We start from the raw sequence: 20,877 nt of genomic DNA, 5'->3' as shown, positions 1-20,877 counted from the left end.
ATTACGGGTCAGAGTAAGACCTGATGATACCTGAAATAAAAATTCCTGCGAGGAAAAATAAGTATTTATTATCCAGTTAGGAAGGAACACCAAAAAAAAGGAAAGGTACCCCCAAAAAAGTAAGTGAAGATTTCTGGCACTTTGAACGGAGTTCCAAAATAGAAAAACCTTAAAAAGGGCATCTCTGTGCCTGGCGATAGATAGATAGATAGATAGATAGATAGATAGATAGATAGATAGATAGATAGATAGATAGATAGATAGATAGACTCTCTCTCTCTCTCTCACACACACACACAAACACAAACACAGACTGGAGCAGGAGGGGCAGCCCCGCACCCAGCCTGCAGGGAGGGACACTCTTCCCATGGGCAGAGGAACCTTCGACACCGACGCCCATCGGAGGAACAGAGGAGCTTTCGGAGCACGGGATCCTATGGAGGAGGGAGATTGGGGGAAGGGAGGGGGAGAGCTGCGGCGGATAGGGGCGGGGCTGATAGGCGGGGGCGGGGCCAGAGAGGAGAGCAGAAGCCCCGCCCCTCTCCTCTCACTCCCTGGATCTCCGCTTCCCTCCGCTTGAGTCCCGCATCGCCCGGCGGCGGGGGATTGGCGCTGGATCCCTCGGGAGAGGCTGCTGGGTCCCGCTCGGGACAGGCGGGGCTGCTCTCCCTCCGCCCTCCAGCCAGGAGATCTTTCCCCCCGCCAGGAGGAAGGGAGCTGCCGCGGATCCCGCTCTTCGGCTTCCCGGCTTTTCCTCGGGGAGATCCGGCTCTGGCGTCGCCTGCAGGGAGCGGATCCCTCCCTTCCCTCCCGTCCCCGGGCTGGATCTGCCCCCTCCTCGCCCGGCCAAGGCTCCCCGGGGGCTTCCGGGTGGATCCTTTGGGTAAGTTGCTTTCCGTGTGATCCGTCAGAGCATGAGATCTCCGAGAATGCCTATCCCGCAAGTGCAGTTGGGGAAAATGGACTAAACGGAGGTTTAAAAGGTTTTTTTTTTTTTTGGAGATATGCAAGGGGGAAATAACACGGACTGGTTTCAATTGCAACGGGGAGGCTGTGATGGGGCAGCCCCTCCTGAAAGCTCAAACTCTGAGGGAGTTTTCAGGCCGGTCTTGTGAGCAGCTCCTAGAAGAAGCTGGTGGCCCGAAGGATGCCTTATGGGGCACGTGATTTTAAAGTGCTTATTGTTGATTGATTGCTTATTGTACCTTATGATTCTCAACTCTTGACGAATGTATCTTTTTTTTTAATGTATACCAAGAGTATTTACACTAAGACAAATTCCTTGTGTGTCCAATGACACTTGGCCCATATTCTATTCTATTCTATTCTATTCTATTCTATTCTATTCTATTCTATTCTATTCTATTCTATTCTATTCTATTCTATTCTATTCTATTGTATTGTATTCTATTTCTATTCTGTTCCTATTCTATTCTATTTCTATTCTATTCCTATTCTATTCTATTTCTATTTCTATTCTATTCCTATTCTATTCTATTTCTATTCTATTCCTATTCTATTTCTATTTCTATTCTATTCCTATTCTATTTCTTATTCCTATTTCTATTCTATTCTATTCTATTCTATTCTATTTCTATTCTACTCTATTCTATTCTATTCCTATTCTATTCTATTTCTTTTCTATTTCTATTTCTATTCTATTCCTATTCTATTTCTATTCTATTTCTATTCTATTCCTATTCTATTCTATTCTATTTCTATTCCTATTCTATTTCTATTCTATTCCTATTCTATTCCTATTCTATTCTATTCTATTCTATTCTATTCTATTCTATTCTATTCTATTCTATTCCTATTCTATTCTATTCTAATTCTATTCTATTCTATTTCTATTCTATTCTATTTCTATTCTATTCTATTCTATTCTATTTCTACTCTATTCTATTCTATTCTATTCTATTCTATTCTATTCTATTCTATTCTATTCTATTCTATTTCTATTTCTATTTCTATTTCTATTCCTATTCTATTCCTATTCTATTCTATTCCTATTCTATTCCTATTCTATTCCTATTCTATTCCTATTCTATTCTATTCTATTCTATTCTATTCTATTCTATTCTATTCTATTCTATTCTATTCTATTCTATTCTTATGATTCTTGATGAATGTATCTTTTCTTTATGTATACTGAGAGCATTTGCACCGAAGACAAATCACACTTGTTCAATAAAGAATTGAATTCTATTCTATTCTATTCTATTCTATTCTATTCTATTCTATTCTATTCTATTCTATTCTATTCTATTCTATGATTTTCAAGTGCCTGTCCAGAGCAGCATTGGGCCTGTGATGTGCCCCTGGCTACTTTTCCTTCTCAACCAGTGGCAAACTTGCCTGACCAATAACCAGCCAAGACACAGTGAGGACTTTTTGTCTGGTTTATTGCAATAAACGGGGAGCTTTCAAAGTTTGGTTCTCTCCAAAGTTCACTATCTCAAATCAACATCTTCATAAATTCTCTACACCCTCCTCCCATCCCTCCTTGTCTCCCATTGGCTGAGATACCATGAGGTTACATTCTCAAAAGCCATCTTCTACATATTTCTTGCTTCCCTCCCCAAACATGCTAAATCATACATCACATGTGAATTTAAATGAGGAGACAATATATTTAAGGTGGGTCAATATTCAAGTCTCTTGACCACGCTCTTTTGGCTTGTTTTCCAGTTCCTGGTTATTTTATGGATTCTCCGAACAATAGGTTCTTTCCTGTTCTTCTGTTTTAGTTTTCTCTTTCCTGTTTTTCAATTCATTTTGTTTTACCTTTAAGCTGGCTATTTCCTTTTGCAGTTATTTCCTCTTACAATTTTAAATGTTGAAGACCTTTCACTTACTTCCACTTCCTGTTATCTTGTACCCTCAAACACATCATCCTATTTTTTTCCCCTCCCTCTTCTAGGACATTGATAGATTAAGCTCAGCATTGCTGTCGGCATCTGAGCCTTTTTCATTTCTCTTTGCAGGAGACCAGTGAAGACGTGGCTGTGAACTCCAGAGAGGAGAAAGGGGCGTTCTTGGATTGGAGCCCATGAAATTTTGGCCGGGATTCCATTCCAGAAAATTTGGACATCTTGTCCCAGTTGGAAAAGCAGCTTCCTGCCCAAAAGACCAAGTCAGTGAAGGAGAAACCAAAACCGGTCAGCAGTGAGGGTCATCCCTGGCTTTGACTCAGAGGGATAATAAGTGACCCAGAGGCCTCTTAGCTGTAACTTTAAAGGTGAGTCAATGAAACTTGGTTTGGAAAATAAGCTTTTTAAAAAAATCTTTATGTGGCAATGCAATAAAATTGGGTTTATCTGCCAAGGTGCTGAGTGAAGGCATAATTTGTTTAATCTATATTAGTTGTAAGAAGCCCCACTTGGTGGAGTTGGAGGTGGACCTTGGGTGGAAAGGCACAAAGTGGGGAAGTCGCATCGGCTGGGTGGAGGCACCCCTGAAGCCGAAAGAGGCTGCCTGGGGACTCACCTGGAGGTGGGGAAGCCCCTACCCAACCTTTCATGGGGAAATGTTCCCTCAGCCCAAACTGGGTCTTGTTTCAGGGATACATTTTTAGCTGTGATGTGTGCGGATTGTTCCTGTTTAGGCCTTGTCCCATAATGCACTTGGAGTGACAGTTTAGTAGCCTGAAGGGCTTAGGCCTTCTCCTAACGCTTAAACTTTAATTGAAATTCTCTGGATCATTTTGGGGGGATTTTCCATCCGAAGCTATTCAGTGAGGCCCCCTCCCCCCTTTCAGAAACTGCAGGATCAAATTTTCCCCAGGATTAAGCCATGTCACAGCTCAGATTGTTCCTGTTTAGGCCTTGTCCCATAATGCATTGGGAGTCACAGTTTAGTAAGCTGAAGCTTACTCCTAAAGCCTAACTTTTAATTGAAATCATATGGATCCTTTATTGGGGATCCTTTATTGGGGTCTTTTCCTTCTGAAGCTATTCCGTGAGCCCCCCCTTTCAGAAACTGCAGGATCCAATTTACCCCAAGATTAAGCTACGTCACAGATTGTCGGTTTATTTTTATTTTGCTTCTATTGCTTTTGGAGCCAGTTGGGATAACAGACGGGATCATTCGTTTTCAATTTTGGGAAGCTCTGTGTGTAGCTTTATCTGCTCTGAGATCAGCAGTGATCCTTTTTGGGGATCTATGCTGTCTCCCCTGAAGGAGGATGAAATGCCAATCCGGAGCCATTTTCCTGTCTGATCTTCTGGGGTTGAGGCTCTTATACTGTTCCTTCTAATACAGAAACACACACACAGCTTTTTGTCTGGACCTGGCTGTGCTCAGGGCATCAAGACAAGCAGCCTGGGTGGGTCCCAGGGAATTGGCCAGCCTTTCTCCCATCTGGGTAGGAAACGCAGAGGGATGACCGCAATTCAGACATTCCCGTGTCTTGTACTAATCCCTGGGTTGTGGAAGAAGCCAGGTGTGGCCCCCTAAGGGAAGCTCTTGATGGAGAAGCCAGCAGCTGCTCCGTCCCCTTCCCTTCTTGCCCAAGGCGGGTATGGCGCTTCCTACTGTAGGACCCCTGTGGGGGCAAGTAGGGAGGAGATGGGGCCACTAGACTGAGAGCAAAGCCTGTCTCCCTTCTCCCACACTCCCTGCTTCACCCACCATCCATTTTTTTATTTGACATTATTGTACCTCCGTTGTTTTATCCCATCGTTGATCATTTCATTACTTTTGGTACTGTTGTGTTTACACTTAGATTCCTTTCTCCGTTTTTACTCTCAAAAGACCCCCTGGAAGTAGCCCCCTCAGTGAAATGGGTGGCAAATAAATTGAAACAACAAATAAATAAGCAGCACGAAGGAGAGTCGCTTGGGCTTCCCAAGAGGAAGAGACTGAGCTGTGAAACGGAATCCATGCAGGGAGAGCCAACGTGTCACAAGGAGGCCAGGATGAATCAGCCATGGTGGGATGGAGCTCATAAGTGGAATAATCGGAAAAAGCAAGAAAAGGGGAGGAAAAAATGGGTTGCTTATAATAACCTCAACGCTCTGTGGAAAGGGAACTTCACGAGGACAGTGGTGCCACTCAAGCAGGAAAAGCCCAAAGGGAACATCAGGCCAGCCATAAAACAAACTTGCATAGGGAAAGGAATCAAATAAAAGGTATTAAAGAAGCCTTTTAGACAAAAGCCCAAATAATTAAGAAAACTAGGGAAATAAGAAAAGAAAACCTTTACAAACACGAGACGTGCCAAATCAGCAAAACAAACAGACAAAAGACACAAAAACATATATAGATTATAAAGGAGACAGACAGGAGATTGCCACAAAACAAATATAAGAAACTGTTGTAAAGCTAAAAGAGATTAGAACGAAGCCGATAGTACAATCAATCTACCCCGCAAAGTTTGCCTTCCGCACCCCGCGGAGTTTACCCTCCGGCGGAAATAAAGACAAACCCTGACAGGATTTGAAACATTAAATACAAATACAAGCACTCACACACAAAAGGAGAAATGGGGTATAAAAAATCAAGGGACTTACCATACAAAGGTAGCTAGCCCAGGAACGCAGCCTCCTCGCTATCTCTTGCCTTCCTGAAAAATAAAAAAGATCCGGCTTTCAAGCAGTTGTCCGTATCCTTGCGCCGGAGCTCTCCCAGTGGGAAATTCGAATCCTCGAAAGAAAGGCATTTTGACAGCCTTTCAAAAGCTCTTTCCTCCTCTTTTGTTTCTGTGATGCCTTAATCTTTTGGGTTGCCTGTAGGTAGTCCTTGACTTATGACTACCATGGCGATTGGAATCTTACTTGTTTTGAAAAGCGATCATTGTGTGAGATATCACATGAGGGCTTTGCTCAATGAGTGTAATTCTGCATTCACTGTTGCAGTGATTAAGTGATTTCACTGGTCATTAAGTGGATGAAGTCCCAGGTAAGAATCACAGGTTTGTCTTGGGGGTCAGGGAGACCATCCGAGTCCCCCGCACAGCCCACGTTTGACCTAAGGGGTCCTGGAGAAGCTTAGAGGAGCTTGGGACATGTTGCTTAGAGACGGTATGGAACATGCAGCTTGGAGAATGGTGGAAGGCTGTGAAGGCCTCCAGTGTGGGGATTGAGGGCGCATTTCTGAGAGGAAGCAGTGACACTGGGCTGAAGTCCAGTCCTGTGGTCTGTGGCAGATGCCTGCAATGGCTGAAGGCCCCAGGCTGCAGCTTTGCATCTCACCCCTAATTCCTGTGTGACCTGTGTTGGAACTGGAACAGGGTCTCCCCCAACCCCTTCAGGCACCTCTGCAGGTCTTGCCAGGATCTCCCTTCACTTAATGACCACAACAATGTAAGAGTTTTCCTCCTAGAGATTTTGTAACACTCTACATTTCTGCAAAGGAAATACTTTTCTCTTGCTTCTTTTTCCTTCCAACAGCCAATCATACATTGTGACAAAAGATTTCCTGGAAGACAAATGCCAACAGATAGTAGAAAATCAGCCCAAGGCAGCAACTGTCCGAAAGGATGGAGCCTGGGAAACTCTTGGATCCCCCATCAGACACAAGCAGCACTCCAAGAACGCCCAAAAGAATCCATGAATACTCAGAGTGTGGGAAATCCTTTGCTTGTAAGTCCCTCCTTTTGACCCACAGGAAGGTCCATGTGGGAAGTGGATCCAGTGAAAGTTTGGAGGGTGAGAAATCCAACTCTGGGAAAGACTCCAAAATTCTCAGAAGCCCCTCAACACTAAAACTCTATAAATGTGAGGAATGTGACTTATGCTTTAGTCGAAGGTCAGACCTTCTTACACATCAGAAAATCCACACTGGAGAGAAACCTTATGAATGTCTGGAATGTGGGATTTTTTTCCGTGAAAAAGGCACTCTCCGAGACCACAAGAGAATCCACACAGGGGAGAAACCTTACAAGTGTTGGGAATGTGGGAAGAGCTTTTCTCAGAACTCAAATCTTTGGGTCCATAAGAAGATTCATCTGGGAATAAAATCTTACAAATGCTTTGAGTGTGGAAAATGTTTCACCCAGAGTTCTTCTCTTCGCACTCATGAGAAAACACACACAGGGGAGAAAACCGAAAAGTGCCTTGAATGTGGGAAATGTTTTACCCTGAAATCACACCTGGTGCGACATCAGAGACTTCACACTGGAGAGAGACCCTATGAATGCCCAGAATGTGAGAAGCGATTTGTGGATTCTTCTGAGCTTCGGAGACACCAGAAGAGGCACAAAGAGGAGAAACCCTATCAATGTGGGGAGTGTGGGAAAAGTTTTATTTCACCAGGAGTGCTTCAGATTCATCAGAGAATCCACACAGGGGAGAAACCCTACAAATGTGGGGACTGTGGGAAATGCTTTCCCGAAAAACAGCAGCTCAGAAGCCATCAGAGGCTCCACACGGGAGAGAAACCCTATAGATGCATAGAATGTGGAAAATATTTTAGACACAAAGGAAACCTTCGGAGCCATCATAAAACCCACACAGGGGAGAAGCCACATCAATGCAATGAATGTGGAAGATTTTATAGTACCTCATCAGTCCTTAAAGATCATGTGAAAATTCACACAGGGGAAAAAAACTACAAATGTTTAGACTGTGGGAGAACATTTGCTCAGTCATCTCACCTTAGAAGTCACAGCCGAATCCATACAGGAGAGAAACCTCACAAATGCTCAGAGTGTGATAAATGTTTTTCACGGAAAGATTATCTTGTGGTGCATCAGCGAATCCACACTGGAGAAAAACCATATAAATGTCTGGAGTGTGGAAAATGTTTTGCCCGTCCTTCAACCTTTCACATGCACACCCAAAGTCACACAGGAGAACGGCCTTACAAGTGTGCAGAGTGCGAGAAACCTTTTCCCAGTAAATCAAAGCTAAAAGTGCACCAGAAAGTCCATAGCAGAGATAAATCTCTTCAGTTATGAGCAATGTTGAGAACCATTTTTTCCCCAAAATTCACATGTTAATATTTACCAGGAACTTCATACAGTGTCAGAAGGGAAATCCTACAAATATTTGATGTGGGGGAAATGTTTTTCCTAGTCGAGCAACTTTAAATACCATCAGAGAGTACACAATGATGCAAAAGGGCAGAAGTGTTGGGAGTGTGAGGATGTTTTGCTTACAAAGCCACATTACCAGAGTGATTACATAAAAGAGTGATGAGTGTGTAAGGAGTAGATATAATGTTTTGCAGAGTACAGGAAGTCCTCAACTTAGGACCACAACATACTATCTTTTTGGGAGGGAGTTTTTCACATTGTCCTTTTCATGTTTTCACACGCACGTACATACTTGTTTAGTTTCTTTGTTGGATCTACAAATGCAATCCTTAATAAAATTATTCTTCAAAATAATCAAGAGGAAACTTCTGGTTGCACTTCCGTCGCAGTCAGAAAGGAGTTGGCGATTGTCTGCGGCTTCACCCTGAGCTCTCCTCCTCGTTGGAAGGTCCCAATTGGGACAGGAATCACCTTGTAGGAGTGGTGAAGAAAAGGGGACCACCTGGCAGGTCGAGGGGCGCCGCATCTCCCCTTCCTGTAAGGAAACCCCCCTTTGAAGATGAGCTGCAGCGGTAGCCTAAAATGGCTACCATGAAGACGGGAGGCAGTCTGGAAAACTAGGACTGTGCTGGAGCGGATAAGAAGTGAATGGTGTGTGGACTGGGTGATAATACTTTGAACTTTAAGGTAACCCTGATAAAACAAACAGAAAAGAATTCTCATAAAGAATTGTGTTAGCTGCAATTGGAAAGTGACAGAAAAACTGGGAAATGCAAGGAATTTACTTTTTGGGAAAAGAAAAAAAAAGGAAAGTAAACAACAGTGAAAACTTTTAGAAAAAAGAACATAAAATTGGAACGTGATCGGACAGCATTTGGCATGAAAAAGGCATTATTTGAAATACTGAAATTGATTGTTTTAAAAAGAAAATAATAGCTAATATTTGGAAAATTGGCAAAGTTAATAAAAGGTAAAGAAGGGGGGGAAAGGGTGGAAAGTGAAAATTGGATTAAGAGCGCCACCTGTTGATAAAAGAAAAATCCTGCAGATCCCTTCAAACTAACGATTTAATTAAAGTGTAAATTTAAAAGGAATAAAAGAAACTGTATCATAATAAGATGCCAGAAAGTTGAAATATTAAAACCAAACAGCGAAGGACTATATGAAGATATTATCCCTGGAACTATTGGTTATTTTTTCTTGGAACTCTTTGAAGAGGAATAGACTGATTAAAATTGGGAAATAAAGACCTGAAGACATTGACTTTAAAAATTAAAGAAAGATGCTGGTTTAAATAAAAACTACAGGACAATCAAATAATTGGATACATCAAACAAAATAAAGATCAGTGAAATATGTAAAGAAATAAGGTTGGAACTTCAAGCTGCAAATAAAATGAACAGAATTCTGATGAACAGAATTCTGATGAACAGAATTCTGAACTTATGTACTAAAATACAGAGCACAGAAAAAAAGTCCAGAAATGGCAATGCAAGCAAAAGAAGAAGAAAGAATACGGAAGGGGGAGGAGTTAGACAAAAGAGAAACCAGCGAAACAAAACAAAGGGAACAACAAACAACACAAAAGAACAAAAAGGAAATTAAATCTGTGAATGATTGATGTAATAAATAAAGGGGAGAACACTTTGAAGGTTAAACAAAAGGAAAGGAAATTACAGAAAGAAGATCAGGAGGGTGGAGACAAAATTTGATAACTGGGAAAAAAAACAGCAGAAAATAATAAAGGAGGAACAACTGAGAGAAAGGGCCAAAAAATGATAGAGAATGGAAAGCAAGCTAAGAAGAGACGAACTAACATAGTAAGGAGAGTTAAAGATGATGGTTAAAGTTGGAAATGATGGGGATTCCACATGGGCTATTTTAGTAGTTAAAACATATATAGATTTTGAGGAGTTTGGAATTAGTAACATTATAGTAATATTAAAGATATATAAAATAATCAGAATAAGAATAAGGATTAACAATTTAATTGGAGCAGATATGAAAATAAGATCTTATGATAGGATTATTAATTAAGATATATAAGTGTTTATGCAAGATATAAGAAATTAATATGTAATATGGGGAAGGAAATACTATATGGAATCTGACAGAGAACACACACACACGTGTGTGTGTGTGTGTGTGTATAGTATAGTATATGGTAATATTTTTAATGGATTATATACATTGTTATTTATCTCTATAAGGTAATGAGGTATATGAACATAGTATAGGGTAATAGGAAAAATGATTATATTTTTATTAGTTTATATAATTGGCCAAATGAAAATAAGACGGAAAATATAATTTGTGTAAATGTGATGAAATTAGAGAGAAGTATGTGCGTTATTTTTATATATGTGTGTGTGTGTGTATGTGTATATATGTATATGTATAATGGTGCTAAAAGTAATATTAAAAAGGGGATAAAATATTGGATAATATAAATTAAGATGAATTTGTGAATAATTAATAGAATATGATTTGATAAAATTTGCAAATGTGACAAATATGATCAATGAATATAGAGAATGATTAAGAATAAAGAGGATGATATAAAGTAATATATGAGAACATAAAAAGGAAAATTGGTAATAGGTAAGGATGTGAAATTAGATAAGAAAGCTGTATCTGTGATTATGGTCATGTTTGATTTAAAATGTAAAAAACCTGGAACCACACTGTTTACCTAAAGATGTATTTAAAGAAATAAAAAAAAATATTGTTAAAAAAATATTGAGGACTATTTTCAGGGTATGGACTGGCAGGATGTAAAAAAACGTCAAGATGGCAGCCAAATTGTGCCATGGTGTTTTGTCAGAATCTTGCCATTTTTTCTAGCTCTGTGTGTGATGCCCTTTAAAATGGAGAGAACATCACTTGTGTACAAACAGCTGCCATCCCAATTCTTTAGGCTGCATCCTCCCTCGCTGGACACTTTTGACTTCCTGTGTTGCACTCAAAGGAGAACTTTAGGAGAAACAAAATGTCCCGGGGTTTTGGATGGATCCCTGCTCTTAAGGGCAGATCATTGGTGGCCTGTGCCTGACACACCCAGGATTAAATGAACCGCATCTTACATAGGACACACGTCATTAGTCACAAGAAGTACGACTTTCAATTATGTGATCAAGGCTGTTGTATGTTAAGGTATAGAGATTTAAGAGCTGACTAGCTGCTGTAAGGCTGATGCAACGTAAGGCTAATGCAATAAAGATGAATCAGCATGGGTACTGCCGCTTCAGGACTAAGGATGGGTCCCACAGAAGTTTACCACTTTAAGAGGTGTCTATCTAAAGGCAGCCATTAGAGGACGTATTCTCTCTCCTTGTGTTCTGACTCCATTGCAGAGTTAAGAGGATTGCTTGTTCAGGTATTTGCCTACCAATGTATATGTCTGTATATAAATGTCTTGTATATAAACCATTGTTAAATGGCTAAGCCTCTGTGTGCTGTGTTTTCCTCCTGGGTTATTTCACAACAGTAGCCGCGTTGCAAAAACTCTGACATTGTATGTGCAATTAAGACTAATGTGTGCACAGTTGTGGATTTAACCATAAATTTACATTCCAATAGTATATTCTGATTCTTTACTGAGACATTTCATTATTATTCATAAATGATGTTACATTAAATGTTTTTCTTGCTTATTTCCATCAATCCAAACCCAATTTACCTATCTTTCATAAAAATGTCACTTCAAACAGCATACATTCAATGGTATATTTCTGTGGGATTAATGAACCTCATTAAAGGAGACCTACCTTAATTCCTGGTTTCTCTTTAACCATGGTTAATTCTCTCCTCCTCCAGCGCACAATCAATTTTTGGCACAGGAGCCCAAAAAGGTTAGCCACCACTGCTCTAGAGGAACAAGCATGAGATCTTGGGCTGCTCCTCCAAACTCTCTTCTTTCCTGTCCCATGGGAGAGGACCCATCCCAAGAATCTGAGACTCTGAAGAAACACCACCCATGCTCAGAGACCCCCACCGCCCAATTTCAACTCTCAGGATCATGGAGGGTCCCGTAACTACTGCACCAGGGGCTGTTACAGATCAGTGTAAGACCTGATAAGAGCCGAATCAAACGTTCCAGGGGGAGTAAAAATAAATATTTATTATCCAGTTTAGGAAGGGACACCAAAAAAGTAAAAGTACCCTGTTAGTGTTTGGGGATAAACCCCTAGCAGAGTATGCAGCAGCAGTCAAGCCAGGCAGTCAAATGAGAGAGGAAGGGTTTTAGAGTATACACACACTGAACACAAACACTGTTTGTAGTTTAAATAGTTTTTAATCCAGTTAGAGTTTAAGCATTGTCAATCAGTCCGTATGTCATTCACAATATATCCATTCAGTAAGACTCACTAACTCAGTCCAGATAATAGTCCTTACTATATCTTTATCAGCCGATAAAGATTACTTCTCCTCCTCCGATGCCTTTCTCCAGAGGATAACGCTGGATATTCAGTAGAACGATCAAACAGTAGACAGTCGCAGTAAAACAGTAGTAAACAGTTGTATCCAGCAGTAAACAGCAGTAAACAGTAAACAGCAAACGGTAAACAGTAAAACAGTAGGCAGTAAGACAATAGGCAGTAAGAAGCAAGCTTTCTACTGCTTCCTCTTATTGCAGTCTCTAACCGCACCCTTAATTGGCTAATTACATGCAGTGTGGTGCTTAAAGTTACAAACACTTAAACTATGATACCTTAGTTTATATATTTATCCACCCAAACCTTGTTGGGTATCAATGTTATACCTAACATACCCCCCGCCCAAAAAAAACCCCAGAGGTCACCAACCATTGGTAGTCCGTGAGAAAATTTGGGTGGTCTGCAGCACACGCAGGCGGAGGAGCTGCTCCGGGATAACCAATGGGTCAGTCCTGTGACTAGAGTTCTGGAGTATGGGAAGCGCAGCCCTCACCGGCCAGAACGTGGTAATGGTGCTGGTGCAGCAAGAGGGGGGCGGCAGCGGCACAGGTGGGCCGAAGCAACAGGTGGCGGCCAGTGGTGGGATTCAAATTTTTTTACTACTGGTTCTGTGGGTGTGTCAGGGGAAGGTTACTGCAAAATCCCCATTCCCTCCCCACCCCACTAACCTGCTTTCCAGCTCTGTTCTCCTGTGCAGGGCAACCAAAGAAGAACCAGCCGATCACCTGGGACTCGGGAGGCAGAGAATAGATGGGGGCAGGGCCAGTCAGGGGTGGTATTTGCCGGTTCTCCGAACTACTCAGAATTTCCACTCCCGGTTCTCCAGAACTGGTCAGAACCTGCTGAATACCCACCTCTGGTGCGCTTATGCAAAGGGGTGAGGTCAATAGTAGACAGTCTAAGGTTAAAGTTTTGGGGGTTTGGGGAAAAAACCACAGAGTCAGATGACCCAAGCTCTGTAAAGGACCTTGGAATACTCACCTCTAATGATCTAAGTGCTAGAGCCCACTGCAACTACATAGCCAAAAAGGCATTAAGAGTTGTTAACCTAATCCTACGTAGCTTTTTCTCTGGTAATATCACACTACTAACCAGAGCATACAAAACATTTGCTAGACCAATACTCGAATACAGTTCATCAGTCTGGAACCCACACTACGTATCTGATATTAGCACAATTGAGAAAGTCCAGAAATATTTCACAAGAAGAGTTCTCCACTCTTCTACTCGTTGTAGAATACCTTATGCCACCAGACTTGAAATTCTAGACCTAGAAAACCTTGAATTACGCCGTCTTCGGTCTGACTTAAGCATGGTATATAAAATCATACATTGCAATGTCCTACCTGTCAATGAATACTTCAGCTTCAACCATAACAACACAAGAGCACACAATAGATACAAACTCAAAGTTAACCGCACCAAACTTGATTGCAGGAAATACGACTTCAGCAACAGAGTGGTCAATGTCTGGAATACTCTACCTGACTGTGGTTTTTTTCCCCAAACCCCCAAAACTTTAACCTTAGACTGTCTACTATTGACCTCACCCCTTTCCTAAGAGGTCTGTAGGGGGCGTGCATAAGCGCACCAACGTGCCTACCGTCCCTGTCCTATTGTTTCTCTTATTCTTCTTTTATCTTTCTTATATGTACCCATTTCATGTATTCACAACTATGTATACATTTATACTTATTATCTTGTAAACAATTGGCAAATCAAATAAATAAAAATAAATAAATAAATAAATAGAGTATTCCAGACATTGACCACTCTGTTGCTGAAGTCGTATTTCCGGCAATCAAGTTTTATTTTAATTTTAAAATTATAAATTTGAAAAGGATGAATTTAGGGGTCCCTGAAGTTCGAGAGGCTGGAGACCCCTGCCCCAAAAAGTAACTGGAGATTTCTGCTGGTTGCCATGAACGGAGTTTCTAAAGAGAAACCCCCCCCCCCCCCAAAAGCATCTCTTTGTGGCCCTGGTTGGCAAGGGAGGTGCGGAGGGGGCAGGAGAGGCGGCGGCTAAGGGGGCGGGGCAGCAAGGAGGGGGCGGAGCCCGAGAGGAGGAGTGGAAACCCCTCCCACGCCTCTCCTCCCCTCCCACTCACTGGATCTCCGCTTCCCTTCGCGCGGGGAGGATCGGCGCTGGGTCCTTCGGGTGAGGCTCCTGGGTCCCCGTCGGGGCAGGTGGGGCTGCTCTCCTCCGGCCTCCAAGAGATCTTCTCCCCCGCCAGGAGAAAGGCAGCTGCCGCGGATCCCGTTCTTCGGCTTTTCCTCGGGGAGATCCGGCTCCGGCGTCGCCTGCGGGGAGCGGATCCCTCCCTTCCCTCCAGCGGGGGGGCAAAGGGGGGGGCAAAGGGGTCTCCCTCCCCGGGCTGGATCTGCCCCCTCCTCGCCCGGCCAAGGCTCCCCGGGGGGGGATCCGGGGAGGAGCTTTGGGGTGAGTCCCTTCAGAAGGTCTCTCTGTGGTCCGCTGGAAGAGGAAGCCTCTGAACGCCCGTTTCTCCCAAGAGCAGCTGGAAAAGTGAGCGAAGTGCGGCTTTCACACCTTTACGGAGCTTGTAAGGTGATATTATCACAGCCTGACCTCGTTTTAATTGGGGTGGGTGGGGAGGTTTGTTAGGGAAAGAAAAGGTTTAGTTGGTTGAATTGAGCCGCTGATGATCAAACGTTCAGAATTCCCTCTTTGACTCTGCTGGCGTGTGAATCCCCTCTCCATCCTTTCCCACCCCTAGCAATTGAGAATCCCTAGGGAGAAACAGCAGAGAATAATAAATTAAATTATTTCAATTCATTCTTCAGTATATACAGCACTTTCATTATAAATGATAAGGAAGGATACACCTAGTTGTGTAAATGAATTTGTTAAATGCTTACGTAATTGTAAATGGTTTTTTTAAAAATGCTTATGATTATAAATTATTAGAAGGAATAATACAATCAATTATTTAAATGCTTATCCCACACACTTCCGGTTAACTCATGGCCAGGAAGCCTCATGGCTTTGCTGCTGTCCCAACAGGGGAAGGAAACCACTTGGGGGTCTTTCCAGAGCCTCTGCAGGGCAACTTCCAGGAGGGTCTGAAGGCCTGGTGGTCACAGGTGCCTTATGCCTGAACTGTCACCCCACACGGCTGGCTCGTATTTAGCTGGTTGTCCACCAAGATCCCTCTCCCAGTTACTGATATTAAGCCTGGTTTCACCCAGTCTATATGTGTACTTTTGGTTGTTCTTGCCTAAGTGTAGGCTTAGGGTTCTCCCAACCTAAAAATGGATCACAGAATAAGAAAATGATAAGAGTTGGGAGGGACCTTGGAGGTCTTCCAGCCCAATTCCCTGCTCAGGCAGGAAAACCCGTAACATTTCAGACAAGCCCTTCTCCAATCTCTTCTTCAAACCTCCAGTGATGCAGCTCCTGATCTTCTGGAGGCAACCAGATCCTCTGCTTTAATTGTTCTCACTTTTAGGAAATTTCTCCTAATTTCCATCCGTGGCTTATTGTCCTGCCTTCAAGTGCTTTGGAAAATATGTTGAAACCCTCCCCGCCACTTTCTTGTGGCAGCCCCTTAAATATTGGAACCCTGTTATGATGTCAGATCCTTTTTCTTTCTTCTTAATCCAAAAAAGAGAGGATTGGATAATCTTTGTTCTTATGGTAGTGTTTAGTTTGCTTTTTCTTGAAAAGTTGGGCAGAATCTTTGCAAACCAATATTTTCCTCGTTTTCCCTGATGAGATTGTGATGTGGCAGAATCTTGTTGTTGGGTGTTTTACAAAGGACAACTTTTATGCAAGTCTTGAGGCTTGTCTTTTTCTCAGATATCAGGAAAAGCTGATGGCCAGAAGGCTGCCATCCATAATTGTAAATATGTTTTGAAAGGCCTACCCAAGGCAGCCCTTTCAAAGCTAAGATTTTCTGATTCTCTATCAATCTCAAAAGAAAATACTATTCTCTGCTTCTTTTTTCTTCTACCACCAGTAAAGCAACTGTCACCAAAGATTTTCCTGCAAGACAACTATCAACAGATAGTAGAAAATCAGTCCAAAGCAGCAGCTATCAGAACGCATGGAACATGGGAAACACTTGGATCCCCCGTCTGACACAAGCAGCACCCAAAAAACCCACCAAAAAACGCATGAATGCTCAGAGTGTGGGAAATCCTTTGCTCGCAGGTCCCTCCTTTTGACCCACAGGAAGGTCCATGTGGGAAGTGGATCCAGCCAAGGTTTGGAGGGTGTAAAATTCAACTCTGGAAATGAAGCAAAAGGTCTCAGAAGCTCCACCAGACTAAAAACCTATAAATGTGAGGAATGTGACTTACGCTTTGGTCAAAAGTCAGACCTTCGTACACATCAGAAAATCCACACTGGAGAGAAATCTTATCAATGTCTGGAATGTGGGAAATTTTGCTGTGGAAAAACCAGTCTCAGAAATCACGAGAGAATTCACACAAAACCTTACAAGTGTTGGGAATGTGGAAAGAGCTTTTCTCAGAGCTCAATTCTTGGAGTCCATGAGAAGATTCATGCAGGAATCAAATCTTACAAATGCTTTGAATGTGGAAAATGTTTCACCAAGAGTTCATCTCTTCAGAGTCATTGGAAAACACACACAGGGGAGAAAAATGAAAAGTGCCTCGAATGTGGGAAATGTTTTACCTTGAGATCAACCCTGGTGCAACATCAGAGACGTCATATCGGAGAGAGAACCTATGAGTGCCCAGAATGTGAGAAACGATTTGTAAGTTCTTCTGAACTTTGGAGACACCAGAAGAGGCACACAGAGGAGAAACCCTATGATTGTGGGGAGTGTGGGAAATGTTTTTTTTTCACAAACTGAGGTTCAGATTCATGGAAGAATCCACACAGGGGAGAAGCCCTATAAATGTGAGGAGTGTGGGAAATGTTTTTCCCGAAAACACGACCTTGGAATCCATCAGAGGGTCCACACAGGAGAGAAGCCCTACAGATGCGTGGAATGTGGAAAATCTTTTCCTTATAAGGGAGGCCTTTGGAGACATCATAAAACCCACACAGGGGAGAAGCCACATCAATGCAACGACTGTGGAAGATTTTATTATACCTCATCAGCCCTTAAATCTCATGTGAAAATTCACACAGGGGAAAAAAACTACAAATGTTTAGACTGTGGGAGAACATTTGCTCAGTCATCTACCCTTAGAAGTCACAGCCGAATCCATACAGGAGAGAAACCTCACAAATGCTCAGAGTGTGATAAATGTTTTTCACGGAAAGCTACTCTTTTGAATCATGAGAGAATCCACACTGGAGAGAAACCTTATGAATGTCTGGAATGTGGGACATTTTTCCGTCAAAAAGCCACTCTCAGAATCCACGAGAGAATCCACACAGGGGAGAAACCTTACAAGTGTTGGGAATGTGGGAAGAGCTTTTCTCGGAAGTCAGCTCTTTGGTCCCATGGGAAGACACATGCACGAATAAAATCTTACAAATGCTTTGAGTGTGGAAAATATTTCACCCACAGTTCAAGTCTTCGTAATCATTGGAAAACACACAAGGGGAGAAAAGCAAAAAGTGCCTCGAATGTGGGAAATGTTTTACCTTGAAATCATCCCTGGTGAGACATCAGAGACACCACAGTGGCGAGAGACCCTATGAATGCCCAGAATGTGAGAGGCGATTTGTAAATTCTTCTGGACTTCAGAATCAACAGAAGAGGCACAAAGAAGAGCTGCCTTATAAATGTGGGGAGTGTGGGAAAAGTTTTATTTTGCCAAGAGAGCTTCAGACTCATCAAAGAATCCACACTGGGGAGAAGCCCTACAAATGAGGGGAGTGTGGGAAATGCTTTTCCCGAAAACAGTACCTCAGAAGACATCAGAGACTCCACATGGGAGAGAAGCCCTACAGATGCTCAGAATGTGGAAAATATTTTAGACACAAGGCAAACCTTTGGAGACATCATAAAACCCAAACAGGGGAGAAGCCACATCAATGCAATGAATGTGGAAGATTTTATTGTACCCCTTCAGCCCTTGGAAGTCATATGAAAATTCACACATGAGGAAAAAGTTACAAATGTTTAGATTGTGGGAGAGCATTTGCTAATTCTTCTTCCTTTAGAAATCACTGCTGAATCCATACAGGAGAGAAACCTCACAAATGCTCAGAATGTGATAAATGTTTTTTTTCGGAAAGATAATCTTTTGAATCATGAGAGAATCCACACTGGAGAAAAACCGTATTAATGTCTGGAGTGTGGAAAATGTTTTGCCCAATCCTCAGCACTTTGCATGTACACCCGAAGTCACACAGGAGAGCGGCCTTACAAGTGTGTAGAGTGTGAGAAACCTTTTCATAGTAAATCAAAACTAAAAATGCACCAGAAAGTCCATAGCAGAGATAAATCTCTTCAGTTGTGAACAATGTTGGGAACCCTTTTTTCCCCCATTCACATGTTAACGTTTACCAGGAACTTCACACAGTGACAGAAGGGAAATCCTACAAACATTTGATGTGGGGAAAATGTTTTTCCTACTCAAGCAACCTCAAATCCCATCAGAGAGAACACAATGAGGCAAAAGGGAAGAAGTGTTGAGACTATAAAGAGGTTTTGCTCGCAAAGCCAAATTCGTAACTTACCAGAATGATTACACAAAAGAGTTTTAAAAATGTGGGAAGTAGAATAGATTTAATGTTTTGCAGAGTACAAGAAGTCCTTTACTTAGGCCACAACTTGGAATGGATTTCCAGTCATAAGTTGCTACAGTCATAAGTGAAGACACCCAGGTATTTTTGATAATTCTTACTATACTTTGCTGATCAATAAGGAGAACTGAAGATTTAGAGAGGAGAAAATGGGGTGAAGGTGGAATGAAGATGCATCTGATTGTTTATTGTGTTAAAATGTTTATGTTGAATATGGTTGCTAAAGATGAAGAGGGAAAGTTTCTTTTTCTTACTACCATGTTGGGAGGGATTTTTTTCACATTGTCTTTTTCATGTTTTCACACACATATACTTGTATTGTTTCTTTGTTGGATCTCCAATGCAATCCTTAATAAAATTGTTCTTCAAAATAATTAAGAAGACTATTTTCAGGGTATGGACTGGCAGGATGTAAAGAAGATGGCAGCCAAATTGTGCCATAGTGTTTAGTCAAAATCTTGCTGGTTTTTTTTTTTTTAGCTGTGTGTGTGTGATGCCCTTGAAAACGGAGAGAAAATCAACTGTGTACAAACAGCTGCCATCCCGATTCTTTGGGCTCCATCCTCCCTCGCTGGACACTTTTGACTTCCTGTTGTTGCATTCAAAGGGGGAACTTTAGGAGAAACGTGCTGGGCTGGCATTTGGATGGATCCCTGCTCTTGAGGGCAGATCATTGGTGGCCAAGTGAGAGAGGCCGAGTTTGGGTTAGTCCCCGCTTTCAGCCAAGAGCTCATCCGGCACAGCTGCAGGGCAGAGGCAGCCCTGGAGGGTCACAGCAGGCCGCCCTCAACCTGTGACAGTTTGAAGTTACAACAGAGCCCCCCCACAAAAGGGACTTTATGACGGTGATCCATAATGGGGAGACGGCCATAAGTTGAGGATCACCTGTACTTATTTACTTTTATTTATTATCAAATTTAGAAACCACCTTGTTGGGAAGACATCCATTTCATTCTATGGCCACCTCTCGTGAAACAACAGCAGCTACCGGTTGGGGGCTCACAACCAAAATTAAACCAAAACCAAGAGAACCCCAAAAAACCCTGGCATCTGAAACACACACACACCCCTCCCACCATCTCTAATCCTCCTGTCCCAGAAACTGGGGGGGACGGACGGCCCTCTTCAGCTTTCCAGAAGCGTCTGCAGGGTCTTCCCCACAGCAGGGCCTGCTGCAGAAAAGCCCCACTTCCTGGCTCTCACTGGATAGCAGATTGTAACCATCACAATCTGGGTTAATTGCCAGTGTTATCATGGTTTGTCTCCCCTCCTTCAGCGGCTTCTGGCAGAAGTTAGCAAGGGCCCTGCCAGCCAAACTCACCTCGAACAAGTTCTTAACCTTAAATGTGCATTTGAATTCTTACATCTCTCCTTCTCGAAGGGGGGGATAGTTTTCATAAAGATTAACTATCCTCAAACATGGACGTGTGTCACGTGGACACTGGTGTATGCATGTGTACGTCAATATCCGTGTTCCTCAACCTTGACGACTTTTAAGATGGGTGGATTTCCGCTCCCAGAATCCCCCAGCCAGCATGAATTCTGGGAGATGAAGTCCACCTGTAGCAGCAAATCTTGCTTCCAAATCAGGACACAAGACCACGAAAGGTTGGAGAATACAGGTTTTATTTGCGCAAAGTGTTCAGAGCATTAGCGTGGCAAATTCTGAACCCCCCCAGCTCCTTCTGAGACAATATTTTTATACCCATTATGACCTCAGCGTAGACCTGGGCGTTACTCTTACTACATTTTACCAAATAAGGACAATATTGTAT

At 42.4% G+C, this 20,877-nt stretch overlaps 1 protein-coding gene and 1 pseudogene across 2 annotated transcripts in view; both read left to right on the top strand.

Annotated features, from left to right (window-relative positions):
- The window catches only part of LOC113432404 (uncharacterized), a 64,442-nt gene extending 54,107 nt beyond the window's left edge, over window positions 1–10,335 (top strand). Inside the window, exon 3 of the mRNA XM_087953363.1 lies at window positions 6,849–10,335. Within this exon, the coding sequence (XP_087809489.1) occupies window positions 6,849–7,900 (1,052 nt within the window). The 3' untranslated portion in view covers window positions 7,901–10,335. The remainder of the gene's footprint in view (window positions 1–6,848) is intronic.
- LOC113424461 (uncharacterized) lies at window positions 560–19,436 on the top strand (annotated as a pseudogene). Its single transcript, XR_015747031.1, has 3 exons — window positions 560–883; window positions 2,988–3,241; window positions 16,392–19,436. The product of XR_015747031.1 is annotated as an uncharacterized LOC113424461 (transcript).
- Window positions 19,437–20,877: the final 1,441 nt, after the last annotated feature.

Source organism: Notechis scutatus, chromosome 2, assembly GCF_049901735.1.
Source record: "Notechis scutatus isolate UNSWTSFEM ecotype Mainland chromosome 2, rNotScu1.2, whole genome shotgun sequence".
Taxonomy (NCBI): domain Eukaryota; kingdom Metazoa; phylum Chordata; class Lepidosauria; order Squamata; family Elapidae; genus Notechis; species Notechis scutatus.
The sequence above is the reverse complement of the archived record's forward strand: the minus strand, read 5'-3'. Positions and strand labels throughout refer to the sequence as shown.